General features: G+C 39.5%; 2 protein-coding genes across 18 annotated transcripts in view; one reads left to right on the top strand and one right to left on the bottom strand.

Annotated features, from left to right (window-relative positions):
* Nucleotides 1-22,318, top strand: part of SRPK2 (SRSF protein kinase 2) — a 243,025-nt gene that overhangs the window by 141,151 nt on the left and 79,556 nt on the right. The window lies entirely within an intron of this gene.
* On the bottom strand, nucleotides 20,087-20,934 carry LOC117203712 (V-type proton ATPase subunit e 1-like). The gene has a single exon (XM_049714811.1). The coding sequence runs from the start codon at nucleotides 20,884-20,886 to the stop codon at nucleotides 20,641-20,643; it is 246 nt and encodes an 81-aa protein (XP_049570768.1). The 5' UTR covers nucleotides 20,887-20,934; the 3' UTR covers nucleotides 20,087-20,640.

Here is a 22,318-nt window from a genome sequence, read left to right as displayed (position 1 = left end):
ATATATTGTCCTTATCTGAAGAGCCTCTTAATGCATTATCTTTGTTGATCTTGTCGTCTGCAGTTGTTAGTTGGTTGGCTAGGTTCTCATTTGTCAGGAACTTTGCTACTATTTATATCTATTTTATTGTCCCCTTGAAGTCTTGTATATTTTCAAGATTTTTAGTTTCATTGAATTGTACTGATATCTGCATTCTGTTATCAGATGCTGAGTTTCAGAGAAAAACTGACTAATCTGTGCCTCCATTAAATAGATCTGTGTCTCTTTTTTGTTTAAGTAGGGAGAGATACTTTAATTTTATGACTGGTCACTTCATTTGTGAATATTTTTGTGTTTACTTTCTTTTGCAAACTCATTGCAAGTTTGTGATTAATGACAATTTACTAAATACAGTTTTTAATATGGCCATTTTTGCTTTAATGTACTACTGACTGTAAATTTCATTTAAAAAATAAATCTTATTTTTTAATGAATTCAAGCATATTGGATTCATAAGGTCCTGTAATATTGTTTGCTACTATAAACAGTGATTCTTTATAATTGTTATGCACTCTTTTTAACTGAAAAATGGTTGGATTGTTTTCTATGAATAAATTCCTAAGGCAGGGTCACAGGATAGGTGACTTTTTTTTTTTTTTTTTTTTTTGCGGTACGCAGGCCTCTTGCTGTTGTGGCCTCTCCCGTTGTGGAGCACAGGCTCCGGACTCGCAGGCTCAGCGGCCATGGCTCATGGGCCCAGCCGCTCCGTGGCATGTGGGATCCTCCCGGGCCGGGGCACGAACCCGTGTCCCCTGCATCGGCAGGCGGACTCTCAACCACTGCGCCAGCAGGGAAGCCCCCTGCTCTAATTTATTAAGGCTGGTAGAGGGACTGAGTCTCTTGTTGTAAAATGTCCTCCCCAAGCGTGCCTGTATTCTACCTTCAGGTCAGGACCAGTTCAATCCTACATCCCCTTGAAACCTTCCTGGATCACTAAGTCCTCATCATTTTCATCGGAACCACTTTGTTCTTAAATTAAAAGCTATTGTGCAATTTTTGTCTTGGCTCCTGGGCTACATCCCTGGGACACTGACTCTGCTTTGATTTTTCTTTTTTGTTACCACTCTTACTTGACAGTGTATTCAGTGTTTTGCCCTGTATGTGCTTGCCTGATATTTCTCAGCTCTTGGCCTTGGTACTTAACCTCAGTCATCCTACCAGGCCGTATTCCTATTCTGTGATCATGGAACCTGACTCTAGAATTTTATCCCTGAATGAGAGGGAGGGAGAGAAATATCTCTGTCACAGAGATTAGGGCTATATGTTTGATATAATAATGATGAGATATTTAGATATCTGGATTTTTGTATGTTAGCACAAAAAGAATGGCTCTTTAAAGCAACAATGTCTCTTAAAATTTTGAGGTGTTTATATATGCTTGCTTTGTTGAGCTGAACTTGTGGCAGCTTTCTTGCTCTCTTGGGTATCTGCTTTTTAAATAACTGTTGGTGGGCTAGCGACATTCCAGCTTCATTTCCACAGTGACATGGCAGCAAAGAGACTGTTATTTCTGTGAGCAGTAGTTAAAGTTAATATAGCAGAAACTAAAGTGTTTCTTTGTAAACTACAATGTTATATATAAGAAAGTGCTGTATGACAGCATGTATTAGTTTCACTCCAAAGTAAAAGAATAAAAGTGATGTTGTTATTATTTCTACATTTTTACTTTGTGCCCGTTGTACATCTAAAGAACTTTTATTGCATCTTTCATAATTCCCTTTAGTATCCAGATATTGGATTGTCAAAAATTTTTGTTTGTAACGTTTTTGAAGAGAGATATTGTCAGAAAGTTGATGTGCTTTTGCAGCTTCAGATGGAAAATTTTAAAATGTTATTCGAAAGATCTAAATCCAGACACTGTACTTTTCTAGTAACATCTAGTCAGTTCACACTTAATAGTGAACTTTATCCATTTCTTTTTATTATTTCTCCCATATCAACTTAGGATATTGGTTTTGGCAACCATTCATATTTTTGTTACTAAAATCTTCCTATTTTAAGAATAGTAGATTAAAAATAGCTTGTGGATATGGATGTTTACCCTTGTCACTTATTTCCCCCTCCCTCATTTCTCTGAGGGTCAAGGTAGGTTGTGAGATGTTTGCTGTGCTTTTTTCTCCTATTTTGTTAATAATAGTTATTAATGAAAGAGAAAGGAAAAAATATTTCTTTGGCCGCTCAGAACTGCTTTGTATTAGTAGAACATTACATTTTCTGTATAATTGAGTACAGTAAAGTATTCTATAGTAACTCAGTTTTTTTTTTAATTTATTTATTTTATTTATTTATTTTTGGCTGTGTTGGGTCTTTGTTGCTGTGTGCGGGCTTTCTGTAGTTGCAGTGACCCAGGGCTACTCTTTGTTGTGGTGCGCAGGCTTCTCACTGCGGTGGCTTCTCTTGTTGCGGAGCACTGGCTCTAGGTGTGCGGGCTTTGGTAGTTGTGGCGCACGGGCTCAGTAGTTGTGGCTCGCAAGCTCTAGAGCACAGGCTCAGCAGTTGTGGTGCACGGGCTTAGTTGCTCTGCGGCATGTGGGATCTTCCCAGACCAGGGCTTGAACCCGTGCCCCTAGCATTGGCGGACGGATTCCTAACCACTGCGCCACCAGCGAAGCCCGCAACTCAGTTTTTACATCATCTCTCCCACTGAATACAAAACATGGTAGAGGGAATTGAATTACTATATTTTTAGTGCCTTTAATACATCTACCTCATTGACAGAAGAAATATGACAAAATAAATACATTAAAATCTAAAATGTTCTTCCTTAACAATACATTCTGTACTTTAAAAAGTTCTGTTTAGAGTTACTGTTTCAATAAATGGCATTTGTTCTAGATACAGATTTTCCTTTAACTGGTAAATGGATTTCCTGTGGTCTGTGGCATATGGTGTTAGTTTGTTTGGCAGCAAATGAGGTAAGGGTATAAAAATGAATTCAAAAGTAGGAGGGTGGGGTAGGGAGAATTAGCTATAATTTAAGGCTTGTTAAATGGTCTTGTTGGATTTTTTTTTTTTCATTCTTTTCCTTGATATAATTCTGACTTCCCGAGTTACCAGGGATAAATCAAATAAGCCTCAGTTTTCTATTCTGTAAAATGGAGGATAGTAACAATATCCATCATAGAGTTGTAAGGAGGATTGAATAAGTGAACATAGGTAAAGTGCTTAAGACAGTGCCTAGCACTCATTTAAATCTCCCTTGTTATTATTACATTTAATACTTTTTTTAATTGATTGTTTCCTATATGGAAACTTTTTAGTTTGATGTAATCCCACTTGCCTATTTTTGCTTTCATTGCCTGAGCTTCTAGTGTCATTGCCAGGACCAGTGTTATGAAACTTTTCCCCTGTGTTTTCTTCTAGGAGTTTTATGGTTTTATGCCTTACATTTAAATCTTTAAACCATTTTGAATTGATATTTGTGTATGGTGTAATATAAGGGTTCAATTTCATTCTTTTGCATGTGGATATCCAGTTTTCTCAAGACCATTTGTTGAAGAGACTGTCCTTTAACAAGACTGTACTTTATCCTATAACAAAATAACTTTTGCTATTTTTTTATACTGGTAGTTTGGCCACAGAGGTTCATATTCTTTCTCTTACCTGCCTGGAATAGGAAGTGGAGAAATAGGTGAGCCTGGTTTTTTTCTTGTCGATGTCTATGAATTTAGTGGTAGGCAAATACGTAAATTTCTTGAGGACTCCTGAGGATGCAGTAAAGTGAGTCTGAATGGAAGGTGAAGAACATCTGTGATGTGTGATGTGATGAGTACTGAGTCGTGAAAAGAAATCTGGATTTTGAGGCACAGTTAATTTGGCTTTTGAAGTTGCAAGAATAGGAATAGTTGCATCGTTGAAAGAGATGAGCATTTTTAAACACTGGGAGGGAGCCATAGGATTTTTGGTGGGGGTATTGAGGTATCTGAGAGTGATTCTGCATTCTTCCAAATTCATAAACATGTGTTTCTGAAAACCTTTTTAATCTCTAAAGTCACAGTATGAACTTGGAACCCAGAGGAGGAAAAACAAGAAAAAAGGACTGTACATCTCTCTCTCTCTCTCTCTCTCTCTCTCTCTCTCTCTTTCTCTCTCTCTCTCTCTCTCTCTCTCTCTCTCTCTCTCTCTCTCTCTCTCTCTCAATATTTATTTATGTATTTATTTGGCTGTGCTGGGTCTTAGTTGCGGCACGCAGGATCTTTGTTCCTACATGCAGGATCTTTAGTTGTAGCATTCAAACTCTCATTTGCGGCATGTGGGATCTAGTTCCCTGACCGGGGATCAAACCCAGGCCTCCTGCATTGGGAGCTTGGAGTCTTAGCCACTGGACCATCAGGGAAGTACCCTCCACAGTCTTAAGAGTGCTTGTTTTCTAGATGCAGCCTATTAAACTTTATACATAAGATTTCTTTTTTTGTGTCTAATTAACAGTGTAAAAAATGGCTGGGTAGTTTTTCACCAAATTTAGAAGATTTGAGATGTTCTGAGTGAAAATATAGGCTATGGGGTCATACTTTGAGTGGCTTTGGGAGTAAGGTGGCCATCATCTGTGAGAGGGGGGCCGGTGGATGATTTGGAAGCCCTGCCGCACTTCATCCAGGACGTAACACACATGGCAACAACTCATGGCTTCAAGTGTGAGTCTTAAATAGAAAGTTACCAGGGCAGATGAGCTTAAGTGCTGGTTGGCAGCTGTCTGTAGCCTGCTCCAGGGGTAGTAGCAGCAGTCATTCTCCAGTGCAAATGGGGAGAGGCCAGTTGCTAGTGTTAAATAAAATCCATTGTCCACGGACTTTATAGGCAAAAAAGCAAGCCAAATTTTACTGACAGTTTTTGGATGATGGCAACATTCTAGGAAAGGAGATCTGTTGATTTGATATTTTAACACCCTTTTTATATTTAAGCTCATGTGTGTCTTGAGATTAGGGCTTTTTGCTCATGAAAAAAATTAACTTTGATATAGCAAGTAAACATTTGAAACTTTTTTGGCCACGGAGGATGTTTAAGTTCACTTTAAATAGTAGCTCAACATACAAAATTCATGAAATAAAATCAGGTATAATGGCAAGGTAAATTTTCAGACAGTTTGCAGTTTGACTTGGAATTCTAAGTGTTCCCAAATGTAAGATGGTGGCAAACTGAAACTTGAGATGACATTAACCAAATGATAAGTTTGTTCAGAAAAACCCAAACGAACTTTTTGGCCAACCCAGTATTTACTGGGTAGTTACAATGTGTTAAGATCTTTTTTGAACAAAGGACAGAGATTCTGAATTCCTAGAAGTAACTCTTTTCAAAGCTATGCATGGCCCTTATGGAGAAAATGACAAAATATTACTGAGGACGTAAAAGCCCTCTTGAACATAAGGTGAACATAGGATGGAATGATTTAATATTGTGCAGAAGCCATTTCTTCTGAAGTAATCTGTAAATTCACTGAACATGTGTAACTTGTAATCTGATCTAAAATAAATAATTGCTGGGACAATTGGTCATCCATATGGAATAAGCCAGTACTAGAGCCCTACCTCACACATTAAAGAAAAACTCCAGGTGGGTAATTCTGTGAATCATCACTGCATCAGAGTTGAAGGTGTGCATAGCCTGCTCATTAGAGTTTTACTTCTAGATACACACTTTCAAGCAAGGGGGTTCCATATTTTATTCTTTTGTGACCCAGTGCATACATTGACCTGTCTGTGTATAACTGAAATATGTTTAAAGAAGCAGTACTCTTATATATGAAACACACATTTTCTACTTTCATTTTTAATAAAACATGGTCTGTAACCAAGAATATTGGTTTCATGAGTTGCTGAGTGTAGCTTGACAGAGTCTGCCTTTGAGAAACCCTTGTATGCCTGCACAAGGAGATGTGTGTGAAAATGTCAGCGTGTTTGTGATAATATAAGGTGATACATCCCAGACGTTCATTGAGAAAAGGGCTCAATATACTGGTGAATATTCAGATGATGTAATACTATATGACAGTTACAGTGAGAACTGGAGTTACCTCCGTCAACATGGGTAAATCTCAGAAAACAAACTGAATGGGAAAAAAAATTGTAAAATGACATACAGTATAATACCACATATTGTTTATTGGTACAAGCTGTATGGTTAAAGTATAAACCATGCACAGACTGTACATGTTTATTGGTACAAGCCATATGGTTAAAGTATAAACCATGTATAAACATGCATGCGTAGACTCATGCACAGGAATGATGAGTCTTTAATTTCAGGATAGCTTTTAACTGTCGAAGGAGGGGAATGAATCCGGGGGCTTCAGCTCTGCCTGTAATAACTGAGTCCTTCATTTAAAAGATGCGAGGCAGTTATGATGAAATATCAAGGTTTGTTAATATTGCAAGTGGGCATACCGGTTTTGTATGTTTGAAATAATGGAATATAATATAATAAACAAGAGGGAGAGAAAAAAAGAGCAAAGGGGTTAGATGAGGCTGGACCCTTAAGCAGGGCCCAGATCATCAGAGTTGTATTTATCATGTTAAGAATATTTTGCTTTATCTCAAGGGCAAAAGGATTTAAGAAAGAAATGAGATCAGATTTGTGTTTTTGAAGGGTTACTTTCACTACAGTGTGGGACATAAATTGGGTGGGTGGAGGCTAAGGGTAACATGTGGTAATAATTCAGTTGAGGGGCATTTGTGGTCTGAGTACAACAGGGTGGTGGGAAGCGGGGAGGGTCTGTAGACATCAAGGAGGCCAATTCATTGGTGGCTGGTCATATTTAGGGGCCGGGACTGAAGTTGAGGATAACTCCCAGGCTCTCTGTTCACTACTGAGGTGTATAAATGGTGGTGGTGGTCCCTGGAAGGAGAAACAGAAGAGCTGGATTAGATTATAGGTGCACATACAGAGAGAACTAAATGGTAAGTCAAAGTTATCCATAGGAAGATGATTATGCTAATCATTTTCAGCTTGATTTTTGAAAGAACTAGAACTTAAATTTTATAATTACTGTTTTTATGTTCACTTAAGAGTTTTTTGAGGTTTTTTTTGTTTTTTGTTTGTTTTGATTAAGAAGGTAATTTTCTCTTTTTTTAAATAGATTTAATTAATTAATTAATTAATTAATTAATTTGGCTGCGTTGGGTCTTCATTGCTTGCACGGGCTTTCTCAAGTTGCGGCGAGTGGGGGCTGCTCTTCGTTGTGGTGTGGGGCTTCTCATTGCGGTGGCTTCTCTTGTTGCAGAGCATGGGCTCTAGACGTGTGGGCTTCAGTAGTTGTGGCATGCAGGCTCAGTAGTTGTGGCACGCGGGCTCTAGAGTGCAGGTTCAGTAGTTGTGGCACACGGGCTTAGTTGCTCTGCGACATGTGGGATCTTCCCGGACCAGGGCTCGAACCCGTGTCCCCTGTGTTGGCAGGCGGATTCTTAACCACTGCACCAGCAAGGAAGCCCAAGCAGGTAATTTTCTCATTAAAGATGGAAGAGGGGGATTTCCTGGCAGTCCAGTGGCCCGGGTTCAATCCCTGGTTGGGGAACTAAGATCCCGCAAGCCACGCAGAGAGGCCAAAAAAAAGTTGGAAGAAAAAGGTGCTAAGATTGTTTGACAAAGTACCTGTTTGAATACTAATGGAGATACTTGAAATGATAATAGAGAATTGGGTTTGCATCATGATACAATTTATATATGTTTATAGAACTTTCACACATACCAGTGGGTATTGGGTTAATCTGTTCTTTTTTTTATGCTTTAGCATTCTTAAACATTACAAGAATTTTTAAAGTAATACCACTGTTTCCTAGGTCTATAATTTTAACTTCTGTTTCAGTTGCAGCTGGTTCGGGAAGCCAGCTTTGTGCTTATTCTTTTATTACTTTATTGTCTTCCTTTTCACGTGAAAGAAATTTGATAAAACCCAGAGTTGGCAATTCCAACTGACCCCATAAATAGAAACCATTTTTCTGTTGGGAGCATGATGGAATGCACGTGCTGGTGGAATGGAAACTTACTTTGCTTCTCTACATCCATCTATTTTTTTGTGGTTACGTGGGCCTCTCACTGTTGTGGCCTCTCCCATTGCAGAGCACAGGCTCCGGACATGCAGGTTCAGCGGCCATGGCTCACGGGCCCAGCCGCTCCGTGGCATGTGGGATCTTCCCGGACCAGGGCACGAACCCGTGTCCCCTGCATTGGCAGGCGGACTCTCAACCACTGTGCCACCAGGGAAGCCCTACATCCATCTTTATTTGTTGGAGCTGTTATTAAAAATCTTCAGAGATGATAGTCTGTTGTGTGTTTCATCATCAAAGATTGTGTCCCTTTGTTTGTAAATCAGTGTATTGCCTAGCACAGTGCATGGCACGTAGTTGGTCTTTAATAAATACTTGTTGAACAAAAGTACATGACCAACATATTGAATATTTGAGTCTTTTACAGTGTGCCTTTGAAGTCCAGTTACTACTTTGTGAAGATAAAACATCACTTCTGGAAGCATATTTTTACTTAGAATAAGAACACAGACAGTGGTTCACAGTGAGCAGGATTAAATTATTGGTTTGAGGTGTTCCTGTAATGTAATTCATGGTAGCACGAGCCTTGTTTGTGCTGACCCCTTCCCTGGTCAGGCTGTTTTATAAAGTACCTATGGGAATTCCAGATAAGGCTTTTTTGTTTGTTTAAATTCACACATATATTATTCAGAATTATAAAGTAAATAATTTTATTGTGTTTGGACATTGAATTTATTTTAGAAAAGGATTAGATTATTTTAGGATTTGGAAGTAGTTTCATGTTTTTAAATTAAAGAAAGAAGTTAAATGTTTGAACATTAGCTGTCTTCTTGACCTAACAGATTAAATATCTGTATAGCAAGAACTCAGTTATCCAGGGTTCTTTTCTTCTCCATCGCAACTATCTAAAACACAGGTGAGAGAAAAAATACAGAGTTTTGAAATTTTGTGATGTGCAAGACACCAAACCAGAAATTGGGTGGTTTGGCGAAGGTGGTGAAACCTGGGCTTGGGAGAGGAAAATGCGTGTGCAGGTCACCAAACTACAAGAGGGCCGAGTTCTGTGGAGGACTGATGATCCACAGACCTGACTGTTGAAGGAAGAGTGTAACTGCTGAGATGGAGTAGGGAAGCATGGCTTTTATAAGGCAGAAGAGACAGGGTTGGATCCAGATAGGAGATCGACTTGGGTAGGGAGGTATGGCAGGATGGCAGAGACAGATGGGGAAGGAGTGGCCTTCAATTCTGCATTCTGCCTGGATTATTAAAATGTGGAAAGAAAGCCTGTGGCTGGTCAGCACTTTAGGAATCTCTTCAGAAGAGGCTTTTTCCTTTTTGCCGACATTAGGCAAAAAATAGTTGTTACAGTTGATTTTTTTTTTTTTTTTTTTTTTTATTTAGGCTGAAGAGATCATTCGTGGAATTATTGCCATTGGGCCCATTCTGGGCAGATAGAGTTAAGGTTGTGAAATCATGTGGTCTCAACATGCTTTTTTCTGGACTGAGAGGCCCTGGGTCAAGGTGGGTCTGGCCCCTTTTATACCTGAGTCATTTTGCACAAAGAGTAATTGCATCAGTAGTGAAATTTTTATTCTGTGCCCTTTGTGTCTTTTTAAAGATTATTTGAATAAATGTGAAAGCATTTGGATAATGCCTGGCTCATAGCAGGAACTAGAGTTTAGATGGCTTTTTCCATCAAAAAAATTATAAACTTCCCTTTTCTGATTCCAGTGTAGTTCCAACAAAATACTCTGTGAGGTCTGCAGCCATATCACTCTTGTTCATGATGAAGCAAACAGAGAATGATGTAGTAAATGGTCAGTAAGGTTACAGTTGCATGTAAGTGCAAGTCTATTGGAAGTGTGTTTTAAAATTCATGTTATTATCCATTCAGCTGCTGTATTTACACCAGAATGCTCTTTCTCAAGAATGTAATTTATGATGGAAAACACATAAGGAATACTGTGGAATAATAGTGTTTAAAGAGTTAGCAGTACTCAGAATAGATACTGAAGTAGGTAAGAAAATAGAAGTCTTAAAACTTAACAGTAATTTTGCTGTTAAAAACTATTTTCTGCTTAAAATGCTTATTGAATTGTTAGGAATATTGTTTTCAGTTACTGTTTGATGCAATTTTACTTCAGATTTTAAGTTTCAAACTTTATTGAGTATAGTGCATTTTTTGTTTTTATAGCATGGATTATTACTTATTAGAAAAGTTAATGAGCCATTGTAAGGAAACAGTTTTTTCTTTGTTGGGATGTCTTTAGTGGAATATGTGCAGGAGCTCATCTTAAGCAGTTAAACTACCAATAAAGATGTTCTCTGATGATGAGGGTGTCACTTGTACAGATTTTTGTATAGCAGTTTCTCAGTATGTTTGATTTTTTTTTTTTTTTTTTTTTTTGTGGTACGCGGGCCTCTCACTGTCGTGGCCTCTCCCACCGCGGAGCACAGGCTCCGGACGTGCAGGCTCAATGGCCATGGCCCACGGGCCCAGCCGCTCTGCGGCATGCGGGATCTTCCCGGACCGGGGCACGAAACCGCATCCCCTGCATCGGCAGGTGGACTCTCAACCACTGCGCCACCAGGGAAGCCCCTGTTTGATTTTTAAATGTGGAAAGTCTTTGACCTGGTAAGTTACTCCTGAGACTGTGTTCCAAGAAAATAGCGAACTATTGAAAGAGTTTTTATTTTAGCTTGGTATCACAAGTCAGACTGTACTATAATGGATCCAAGAATGAGGAGAAACAAATTGACTTTAAAGCATTCAGTATATAAAACATTAATTTTATTGCCATATTTAAGCTCCACCTATTTTGGGGGGGAGCTGTATGTAGTTTTTGTTGGCTGTTTTTTTTTTCTTGCGGTATGCAGGCCTCTCACTGTTGTGGCCTCTCCCGTTGCAGAGCACAGGCTCAAGACGCGCAGGCTCAGTGGCCATGGCTCACGGGCCCAGCCGCTCCGTGGCATGTGGGATCTTCCCGGACCAGGGCATGAACCCGTGTCCCCTGCAACGGCAGGCGGACTCTCAACCACTGCACCACCAGGGAAGCCCTGTCTGCTGTTTTTTTAAACAAATCTTTTAATTAATTTATTTATTTTTATTATTTGTTTGTTTTTGGTTGCGTTGGGTCCTCGTTGGTGTGTGCGGGTTTTCTCTAGTTGCGGCGAGCAGGGGCTACTCTTTTTTGCGGTGCGTGGGCTTCTCATTGTGTTGGCTTCTCTTGTTGCGGAGCACAGGCTCTCGGCATACAGGCTTCAGTAGTTGTGGCTCACGGGCTTTAGAGCACAGGCTCAGTAGTTGTGGCGCACGGGCTTAGCTGCTCCACGGCATGTGGAATCTTCCCGGACCAGGGCTTGAACCCGTGTCCCCTACATTGGCAGGCAGATTCTTAACCACTGTGCCACCAGGGAAGTCCCTGTCTGCTGATTTTAAAACAACCATTTAAATGAAACCTTATTTCACTTTTTCAGGATTTAAGTCAATAAGCACGTAGGCACTAAAGCTTAGCTCTTGTCCTCAGTCAGCTACTCAGCATCATACCTAGTAAAGAGTCATCAACTGCCAGCGCTGGAAAGCCTGAAACGAACCTGGGTTATAGGAGCTGGTTGACCCTTATCAAGGTGTAGAGAGAACCCAGTGTGTGATATGTTAAATGCTCATTAGTTTTTTTGTTTTGTTTTGTTTTGTTTTTTTGCGGTACGCGGGCCTCTCACTGCTGTGGCCTCTCCCGTTGCGGAGCACAGGCTCCGGACACGCACAGGCTCAGCGGCCATGGCTCACGGGCCCAGCCGCTCCGCGGCATGTGGGATCCTCCCGGACCGGGGCACGAACCCATGTCCCCTTCATCGGCAGGCGGACTGTCAACCACTGCGCCACCAGGGAAGCCTGCTTATTAGTTTTTAAGAGAAGGATTTTTTAAAAATGAATTCTGTTGTAACTGTATATGGGCCTGGCCTGGGTGTGGCTATTCCCTTTCTCCAATAAGGAATTCTCTTTACTCCTGTTCAGCGGGGCAGAGTGGAGTAAGGAATCTGAGATTCTATTAATTATCAAAATGGTTTCTCATCACAGTACCTTACCATACCTTCTCCAAAAGATTGTAGCCAGATCACAGTCTTTCCTGAAGCAAAGACTTTCTCCAAAATATCCAGTCCTTGCTTCAGGAAGGGTTGTAATCTGCCTACACTGGGGGTAGGGCTGAGTGGGGAAGGAGCCATGGCTCTGTCCAGCTGAGCTCTGTGTATTCAGTAGCATCCCCCCAACAACCTGACATCTCCCCAGTCCTTGGTTTTCATGCCGAGGCTCTGTGGTTCTGGGGTGGACTAGTCTCTGGTCCATGTCTGGCACTGCCGGTTGTAGTGCTTCGTTCTTCCTATTTGTTACCTCCTGCATCGACTTTGTTTTCTAAAAACATTGTTGAATTTCTTGTTCCTTGATTTTTACTATTCCATTGTCTTTGTTCTTTTGGATTTTCTTGGTTTTTTTTTTTTTGTTTGTTTTTTACTACGGGAAGGAGAGAAGAAAAATGTATGGTGTTAATCAGTCATGTTTAAATTAGAAGTCCTTTAGCTATGGTTTTCTGAGTTTAAACTCTGAATACTTAATGATATAATTATTTATATTTTGATGGAATTAACTAAAATTTGGTTTTACTTGAATGAAGTAGGTGATTAAAACAGACTGATTAGTGTAATAACTTTTTAAGAGACATACATTTATTAGAGTGGAATGTCCTATTCCTGAAATCTTTTGGAGCATCAGAAGTTCTTATTTGAAATCTGCCTTTCTTTGCCTGTGCCTAGTAGTATTTGCTTTCCTTGCTTGTATTTCAGTCATAAGCACACTTGAGTGTATTACCGGTAGACATCTGTAAGACATGGTAATGGCTCCTTACAGCGGAGATTCTTAACTGTGGGTGTGTGTCAGACTCCTAGTGACATGTGCCCAGGCCACATTCCAGACCTGCTGAGTCAGAATCTCCTGCTTGTAGGCTTTTGTCTTTTGAAAAAGCTTCTACATGATCATGGTGTATAGTCTTAAGAACTGTTGTGTTACAGATCCTAAAATAAATATAGATTAAATTTTGCATGACGTTTTATATCTTACCAGAAATAAACTCCATATTCTTCATTCAAGGGTGTCAGAATCTGGTTCCAGTCTTTCTTTCTAGCATTTCTGCCAATATTCTCCTGTGGGTACCTTGTATATCAGCAAAACTGGACTTTCCTGTTGCCATGCCTGTGCTTATTCCTGAGGTTCCCCTTGCCTCCAAAGCCCTTCCTCACAGTTCAGCCTCAGTTGTCACTACTTTCTCTATGGATTCCGTGGGGACTAAACGAGCCAGAGAAAACATTTCTGCCTTTCTGGGTATTTTGTTTTGTTCTCATTGTATTCCCTGGACCTTGGAACCTTGACTATATTGAGGTGATTAAGGTAATAATCTTTCTGAACCATGGTCTGCCTTGTTTTATATTGTTATTTGTATACTTGTCTGCTCTAGTCTGTCAGACACCTGGTTCCATGCACGAAGACAGCTTTTACTCATTTTTAACAATAAGATAGTTTGATAAATATTTCTTGAACAAATGTGAGGTATCTTCTCTGTACGTGGGTAGTCAAGCAGAATTTGGGACTATAGGGTAGAATCACAAAATTTATGAGCACAACGGTAGGAGAGAATATCACAGTCCCTGAGTTCTCTCTGATCTGAGTCGGTGGGATGATCAGACTGGTGGAGTACTTTATAGCTCCTGCCCCATCAGAGATACCAGTTTGATGTTTTTCAAGACAGTCCTCAGTTGTGAGATAAATCTGAACTGAGATGGTACTGTGTCATGTGTGCATACAAGGGGGAGTATTTGTAGCATTTGGTTTCATGGGTGCTAGTCTCAGCAGCACCTTATGTTTTGAATTTCTGTTCCACCTTAGGTAAGGCTCTTATGTTGAACACTAAAGCTTTTATTTTCTTACCTGTTCAGTACTGCCCTTGCAGGTTAGTGAGTGGTTTAAAACTAGGCAGTGAGTTTCCCATGTGTTAATATACATGACTGGGGGGTTTGCAGAATTTCATATTTGGTGGTGAAGAGTATTTGATCTGAACCAACTGGAGGGTGATGAGAGTATGTGTTAAGAGCAGTGTACAGGGGAGAACTCACTGGTGTTTATGATGATCGGTTTTTTTTTTTGAGTCAGCTTTATTAAGGTATGATTTACATTAAATAAAGAGTCACCAGTTTTAGGTGTACAATTCATGGAGTTGTGACTGTTGTACATATACATGGTATAACCACAACCGCAGTTGTGAGGTAACATTTCATCAGCACCAGAAGTTCCCTTGAGCCCTTTTACAGTTAGTACCCTTCCCCCACTCCTTAGTCTCTGGCAACCATTGATCTGCTTTCCATCACTGAAGTTTCGCCTTTTTAAAATGGAATCATATACTCTGTAGTCTGACTTCCTTCACTTAGCACAGTTCTTTTGAGTTCATTCATGTTCTTGTATTTGTTCATTGTCTTGTATTGCTGAGTAGTTATTCCATTGTTTAACCACAGTTTATCCTTTCTAGTGTCATCTTTTGGTGAGCTTGAAACTGCACATTATTTGTTTAAGGGTTTAGTTGACATCTGGTATCCAAACTACACATGAGTATGATTTTTCTTGTTTAGAAGCTCATTAAAGTCAAATAGAATCTTAGACTAAAGGACTTGAATGTAGTGGTTATAGTGGTTACATATGAATCTGGTAATGTTTCTTCAAGTGTGGCCCTTAAACCACCTGCATCAGTTTCCTGGGGTGCTTACCAAGCATGCCAATTCCTGGGCCTTCTCTCAGTCTTAGTGAGTCAGTCTGTGAGTGGAGAAGTCTGAGTGCTGTAAGTGGATATCAGTACTACAGAGGATTCATCTCATCCCAGTGAGTGTCCTTCAATGTTTGCTGTTCAAGCCTCTCACCGGTGTCAGTTATTTACCACCTACCCTTCCTTCTACCGAGTCCACTGGCACAGCAGCAGATCTCGTTCTACTAGAAAGTTGGGTCTGGAAATATTTCACTGCTTCCAGCTGCTGCCTAGTAGGGCAAGCTTCCTTCCTGGCTCTCCAGTCACTAGTTGTATGACCTTGAACTTACCCCCTGTGCCTTATTATCCTCATCTGTGAAGATGGGGTGAATAATAGTACTTCAGAGTTGTTTGAGCATTGAGTTAATTATTATGAATAAAGTACTCAGAATAGTTCTATTATTTAAGAGTTTGATTTTTAAAATATTGTTATTTTGAGTAATATTTTTATTGCCACCCTGAAAATATACATTCATTATTTGTTTTAACTCATGTTTACCAGTTTATCAATCACCATTTTTTCTTGTAATTTAGACCTTCCTTCCTCATCGTTTCATGTCTTCCTGAAATCTATTCTTTAGAAGTTTCTTTAGAAGAAGTCTGTAAATGATAAACTCAGTTTTTGTTGATTTGAAAATACCTTTATTTGTTTTATGTATACATGTTTTCCTTCCTTCCTCCCTCCCTTCCTCCCTTGGCTGTGTTGGGTCTTCGTTGCTGCGCGGGGGCTTTCTCTAGTTGCAGTGGGTGGGCTTCTCGTTGCGGTGGCTTCTCTTTGTTGCGGACCACGGGCTCTAGGCGCGCGGGCTTCAGTACTTGTGGCGCACGGGCTTCGTTGCTCTGAGGCATGTGAGATCTTCCGAGACCAGGGATCGAACCCGTGTCCCCTGCATTGGCAGACAGATTGTTAACCGCTGCGCCACGAGGGAAGTCCCTACGTGTTTTCTTTAGCCAGTTATATAACTGAAAATGACAGTCATTTGGCTCTTAGCACTTTGATGATCTTACACCACTGTTGTTTGACTTCTTTCTTTTGTGACCACTAGTGACGGTGTAATTGTCATTTCTATGTAGAAAATCTGGCCGTTTTTCCCCCGTTTTTTTCTCTTGGCTTTGGAGTTCTTCAGTTTTATTGTTCTGGAGATTTCTCCTTGTCTGGAACACTTTGTGCTTTCTGAATTTGAGATGTATGTTCCTTATCAATTCTGGACAATTCTTAGCTCTTCTTTCTTCTCCCTTCTTCAAGAAGCCCAAAGAGTAGATTGGTTAGATCTTCTCATTCTCTACTCTACTTCTCAACCTTCCGTCATGTTTTCAATCTCTTTCTCTTTCTGTGATACTGGGTTCGCCAAAAAGTTCACTCAGGTTTTTCCTGTTTTACAGTAGAACCCAAGGAAACTTTCTGGCCAACCCAGTACATCCTAGATGATTTCTTCAGATCCATCTTCCAGTCTCTTGTTTGTTGTCTAATCAATCAATGAATTTTAAGTCTCATGCTTTAATTTCCTGCTTGTGCTTTCATTTCCTTCCTTTATTTCTATCAGTATTATATTTATTGTATATTCTGTATTTCATAGTACTAGTATCTGAAGTTACTTTTGCTGTTTATTATTTCTTTTGGCTTGCTCATTGGGTATTGTTTCCTTATTTATTTGGTGATTTGAAAAAAAATTATTAAATCACACCTGCCCAACCCAATCTTAACTGCTTAGAATCCCAGTTAGCCCTGATTGAGGATGCATTTCTCCCAAGAGGATTTGTTTTTAACTTCTTCCAGGCGCCCAGGGATGGCAGTGACCCGGAAGCACTCTAAGTTAATTCTTGGCTTGGGGGTTTCAGAACTAGCAAGGTATAATAATAAATTCAAATGCTAACTCTGCCCAAGGAGAAGCTTGAGATTGCAGATTAATAGGAGAGATTTCCCCTACCTCTTTCGTCGAGAGAGTTTGGGTATCCGAAATTCGACTCACTGGTTGATGCTAGTTCTTGTTTCTCTAGTCCTATCTCTTCCTAGAACCTGTCTTTGGATAGCAATTGTAGCTGGAATCCTAACCTTATTCTTGAGCCTCTCCCATTGGGTTTGGATTTGGTGCTTGCAGAATCTCCCGTTTCTCTGGAAAATGTTTTTCTGATAGCTTCTTTAGGTATCCACCAGTCTCTGAAAACGGCCATTCCTACAGGAATAATATTAATGTGCTTCAGCATTTTTGAAGAACTATAAACACAATTCCTATAATAAGGTTGGTATTAGTGCTAATTGAAACAACAGTCTTAAAAAATAAAGCCATTTATCTAATATTGAAGAATGTGTATGGCTGAAATTATAAAGTTTGAAAGAGGCAGAATGTATTGCAGTGGACTAATAACTCTTCAGATGACCAAAACTCTCTGCCAGCAATTGTAAATTTTGTCTTCCACCTAGGGGAAACAGTTTTTAAGATGGGAACTCTTCTGTTGTGTAAAGTCCATTGAAACCTAGTTCACAAGAAAGTCTTTGAGGATTAGGCTTAACTTTGTACTTGTCAAAAAAGACCTAGTTAGAACAAGTCATGTGTTACTGGAGAATGTTTATTAAGCAGTTTGCTTACGTGTTAACTTTTTAAAATCTATGTTAGACATCTTTTTTTTCCCCCCAAAGATGGTTATAGCAGCAGTACAACCCATTTTGTCATATTGCCTTGTAGAAATATGTGATAATTAACAATAGAGATGCTTCTGAAACTTTCTTAAATCTCATAACCAATCATGATTATAAAATACATGAGTTTAGAAGCAGAGAGGTTAAGAGGTAGATTGATGCTGACCTTTGCATTAGCACAGTTACAGATGAGCAGAAAGGGCCAGAGGTCTGATAGCGCTGTCATGCATAATATATCAGGGTATACCTCCTTATTATTCACAGCTGGAGCCCTGAGGAAACAAGTTCATGGTAACCACACACCAGAAAGGTGAGAATAGGACGTGAGGATTAACCTTTATTGACTGCCTACCACGTGCACAGTTACCATACCAAGGAATTTATGTATCATCTCTTTTAAATTACCATAAACCTCTGACTTTCTTGAGAGGCTCAGGGAAGTTGTCACTGACTTGAATTCTCGTGGATTTTTAAGTGATGGAACCGGTATTCACACTAACCCACAGGCTTTCTACCAGAAAACTGCATGTTGTTTGGAGCTGGACTTTTATCCTAGCTTTCCAGCCCTAGACAGTTCATTTTGTTGTTCTTTAGTAAATTCTCCCGAGATGCCAAGGGTGGGGGAGGGGTGGAGGGGTGGTGGGGTCAGAGATAGGAACCACTTTCCCAGCATCCACTTTGCCTTTCCTTATTTTTCTTTCTTGTCTTTATAAATTAATAATTAGTTTCAGTAGCCGTGCGCATGGTGCCCAACTGAAAAAGTATGAAAGGAGTATAAGGAATTTTTGAAAAGTTAATTCCTCTCCCTGACCATCAGTCATTGAGCTCCTTTTCCTGGAGGAGAGCCATTATTGTCAGTTTCTTGTTGCTCCCACCAGAAACAGTCCGTTAACATGAGGTGCATGCATTGTATTATATCTGTAAAACAAATGGTACATGCCATACACAAATGCGCTGCACCTTTGTATTTATCATTGACATATCTTCCATATTAGTACATAGAGGACAGCCTCTTTATTTTCGTGTAACAACTTTATTGAAAGATAATTTATGTACCATAAAATTTAAAATGTGCAATTCAAAGATGTTTCAGTCTACTCACAGAATTTTGTAACCATCACCAACCACCTAATTTTAGAACATTTTCATCACCCCCAAAATAAATTCTGTACACTTGAGTAGTTACCTCCATTTCTTCCCACCCCCTCAGCCATAAGCGGCCACTAACCTACTTTCTCTCTATTCTGGGAATTACATGTAAATGGAATCATATAATATGATCTTTAGTGACTAGCTTCTTTGATTTACCATAACGTTTTCAAGGATCATCCATGTTGTAGCATCTATCAGTACTTCCATTACTTTTTTTGTTGAGTAATATTCTATTATATTACTATTTTGTTTTATTTATCCATTCATCAGTTAATGGACATTAGATTGTTTCTGCTTTGGGGTAGTACAAATAATGAGGCTAAGAACATTTATGAGCAAGTTTTTATTTTTGATGTATGTTTTAGCTTCTCTTGTGTATATACCTAGGAGTGGAACTGCTGAGTCATATGGTAACTGTTTAATCTTTTGAGAAACTGCTTCTAGTTTTTCAAATGTTTTTCAAAATGCGTACATCATTTTCCTTTCTTATAAACAGTCTGTGAGGGTTCTAATATTTGCATATTTTTGCCATCACTTGTTAGTATCTGTCTTTTTGATTATTGCCATCCTAGTACGTGTGGATTCGTGGTTCATTGTGGTTTTGATTTTTGTTTTTCTGATGGCTAAAGATGAACATCTTTTCTAGGAGTTTTAAATAGTTTTAGGTCTTAACATCTGGGTCTTTGATCTACTGTGAGTTAATTTTTGCGTGTAGGGTGAGATAGGAGTCCTGCTTTATTCTTTTGCATGTGGGTGTTCATTTATCTCATCACCTTTTGTTTAAAGACACCGTTCTTTCCTTATTGAATGGTCTTGGCACCTTTGTTGAAAAATCATTTGATGGTAATGTGAGGGTTTATTTCTGGACTCTCAGTGCCACACTCTGTTGATTACTGTACCTTTGTAGTAAGTTTCGAAATCAAGAAGCGTGAGTCTTCCAGTATTGTTCTTTCTCAATATTGGTTTGGCTATTCTGGGTCATTTCATTTCCATATGAATTTTAGGAATGGCTTATCAATTTCTGCAAAGAAGCCAACTGGTATTTTGATAGGCATTGAATTGAATCTGTAGATCAGTTTGGGGCATACTGTCATCTTAACAGAATTAAGTCTTCAGTCCATTAACGTGGGATGTGTTTCTGTTTATTTAGATCTTCTTTAATTTCTTTCAGTAATCTTTTCTAGCTTTGATAGTATATATTTTGAACTTCTTTTGTTAAATTTATTCCTACGTACAGTTGACCCTTAACACAGGTTTGAACTACTTGGGTCCACTTATACGTGGATTTTTTTTAATAGTATGTACTACAGTACTACACAGTCCACAGATAGTTGACTCTGTGTATATGGAGGAACCACATACACAGAAGGCCAACTATTAAGTTGTACTTCGATTTTCAGCCATGCCCCAACCCTCTAATTGTTCAGTGTTCAACTATATCTTATTCTTTCTTTTTCCATGGAAAGCAGAAAAATAATTTATTCTAAAAGATAGCAGAAATAAGAAATTCATCCTGAAAATATACTTTGATATAATTCTGGTGAGACAGATTTTTCCCTCTGAACATGTTCTCCTACTGACTGCCCCACTGGAGTCTTATTGCCTTGTAACAGTTCTTAAACATTTCGCTGATTCCCATGTTGAGAGCAGGCAGGAGCCATCTTCAAATCCACAGGTTCCAAGGAGAGAGTAACATTATTTCTCCGAAGAACAGCACTTTCTATCTCAGAAGAGTACATAAACATTTTATGGAGGCAGCATACTTTAGGTTAAATAGGTACATCATTCATCAAAGTGTAATAAGAAAGGTGACCAGAAAAAATACTGCATTGTAGAATAAGGCATTCAAATGTGGTGGGAACATTTAAGGCAGTTGATGGCTAAAACGGTTGAGTTAAGGAAGGTGGTCTGGGTGTGGAGGTGACTTTGCATCCAGAGGAGTTCTCTTCGTGGCCTCAGTGACTGAGCACGGGCGAGCAGGTCTTCTTCCTCAAGGCCAGTGATGCTTGAGGTACCAGATGGTTTCATTTTTCAACTGTGGTCCAAAGAGAGGGTTGAGTTGGGCCAGAATTGCAATCAGCCAAAAGAGATAGTGGCAAACTGAACAGGTCACCAATATGGTGATGATAACTCCCCGGTTGGGACCCTTACAGATGAACCAGGGCACTAGGAAGCTGATGAAGCCACAGAACATGCTCATCATAATGAGAGGCACCGTGAGGCCGGTATATGCCATGGTTGCCACCGGAGCTCTGTGTTTTATTCTTTTTGATGCTATTGTGGATGGAATTTCCTTAATTTCATTTGCCTCATTTTTTATAGAAGAGTTATGTTGTATGCATGTGCCATAATCTATCATCATGTTATTAACAAGTCTCCCATTGATGGACATTTAGACCCCAATATATTGCTATTTACAGACATTGTCACTGTGAGTATCAGGTGAATTCCAGTAAGGAGGTGTGCTGAGCTAAAGGATATTCAAATATTGGAATCATCTGTCAAATTAAAAATGAATATACTCTTCCTGTTTATAATTTTACAGCTAAAATTTCCAATGGTGGGCTGTATAAAAAAATGTTCCAAACTCTTTTCAGTTAATTTTGTTTACTTATTAAAAGTAATGATATGCTAGAGGAGGTTCACGTTGCTAAAATGTTGCCTAGAGCAGCACTGTCCAGTAGAACTTTCTGTGATGATGGAAATGTTCTATTATCTGCACTGTTCAGTACCATAAGTCACCAGCTGTATGTGGTTCTGGCTGCTTGAGCCCTTAAAATGAGGCTAGGGTGACGGAAGAACTGAATCTTAAATTTTACTCTGTTTAATTTGGCTAGTGGCTATTGTGTCATATAATTATAGTTGCTTTTTGATTTAAATCTTGCGGAGGTGTGCAGAAGCCATGTTCAAAGTGGTACATCTTGCGTTATTTCCTGAGTAGCAGGAGGAAGTTGTTCTAGTTAAGTTTCATCAACATACAGGTCTTAGTAAACAATTCTCCCCCCACCCCCGCCGTTTTTTTTTTTGTAGTGGCAGTTTACCCTGTACCCAGCTGGCTTCAGATTGCCTACAAACAGAGCCTTTTAGATAGAAACACACGGGTTCTTAGTTTGCTAGTTTTTATATGTATATCTCGTCCTAATGTAAAAAGGTAGGCTTATATGAGGTAAAACTTATATATTCTCCAAAATCTGTCTTTGAAATTTATGGATTTATCTTGGTGATTATGCTCTGGGTCACTGCTTGCAGGTCATGAACCAGGAAGGCTAGAATCTGTTGGTGGTTTGACTAACCTTGGTATGTTAGCTCTTAACTAGGCGTTGCTCTTGTCTCTTCAACCCCTCAGTTCTCTTTGGCACTCTCACATGCTTGGAGAGGCATTGTTTACCAGCTGTTTACTCATGACCTCTGTTTCTATTGGCAGCCTAAACCTTTATTTTTTAACTATAGATTCTATATACCAAGCAGTCCACCAAGGATGTCCACAATGCTGGACATCCCACATGCCCCTCAAACTCTGATGAGCTGAAACAGAAGTAAGCTTTCACTGCAAACCACTCCTCCTCCTGCTGCTGTGTTCTCTCTCCAAATTAATGGTAACACTATCTTACTATCAGAAACCTAGGAGACAGACACCCACCTCCAGCAAATGAATGACTGAGTTCTGA

This window comes from Orcinus orca, chromosome 9 (assembly GCF_937001465.1).
Source record: "Orcinus orca chromosome 9, mOrcOrc1.1, whole genome shotgun sequence".
Lineage (NCBI taxonomy): Eukaryota > Metazoa > Chordata > Mammalia > Artiodactyla > Delphinidae > Orcinus > Orcinus orca.
Note: the sequence above shows the minus strand (reverse complement) of the source record. Positions and strands in the feature narration are given on the sequence as shown.

Excerpts from the sequence above, each read along its gene's own strand:
- LOC117203712 (XM_049714811.1), bottom strand. The coding sequence starts at position 20,886 with ATGGCATATACCGGCCTCACGGTGCCTCTCATTATGATGAGCATGTTC.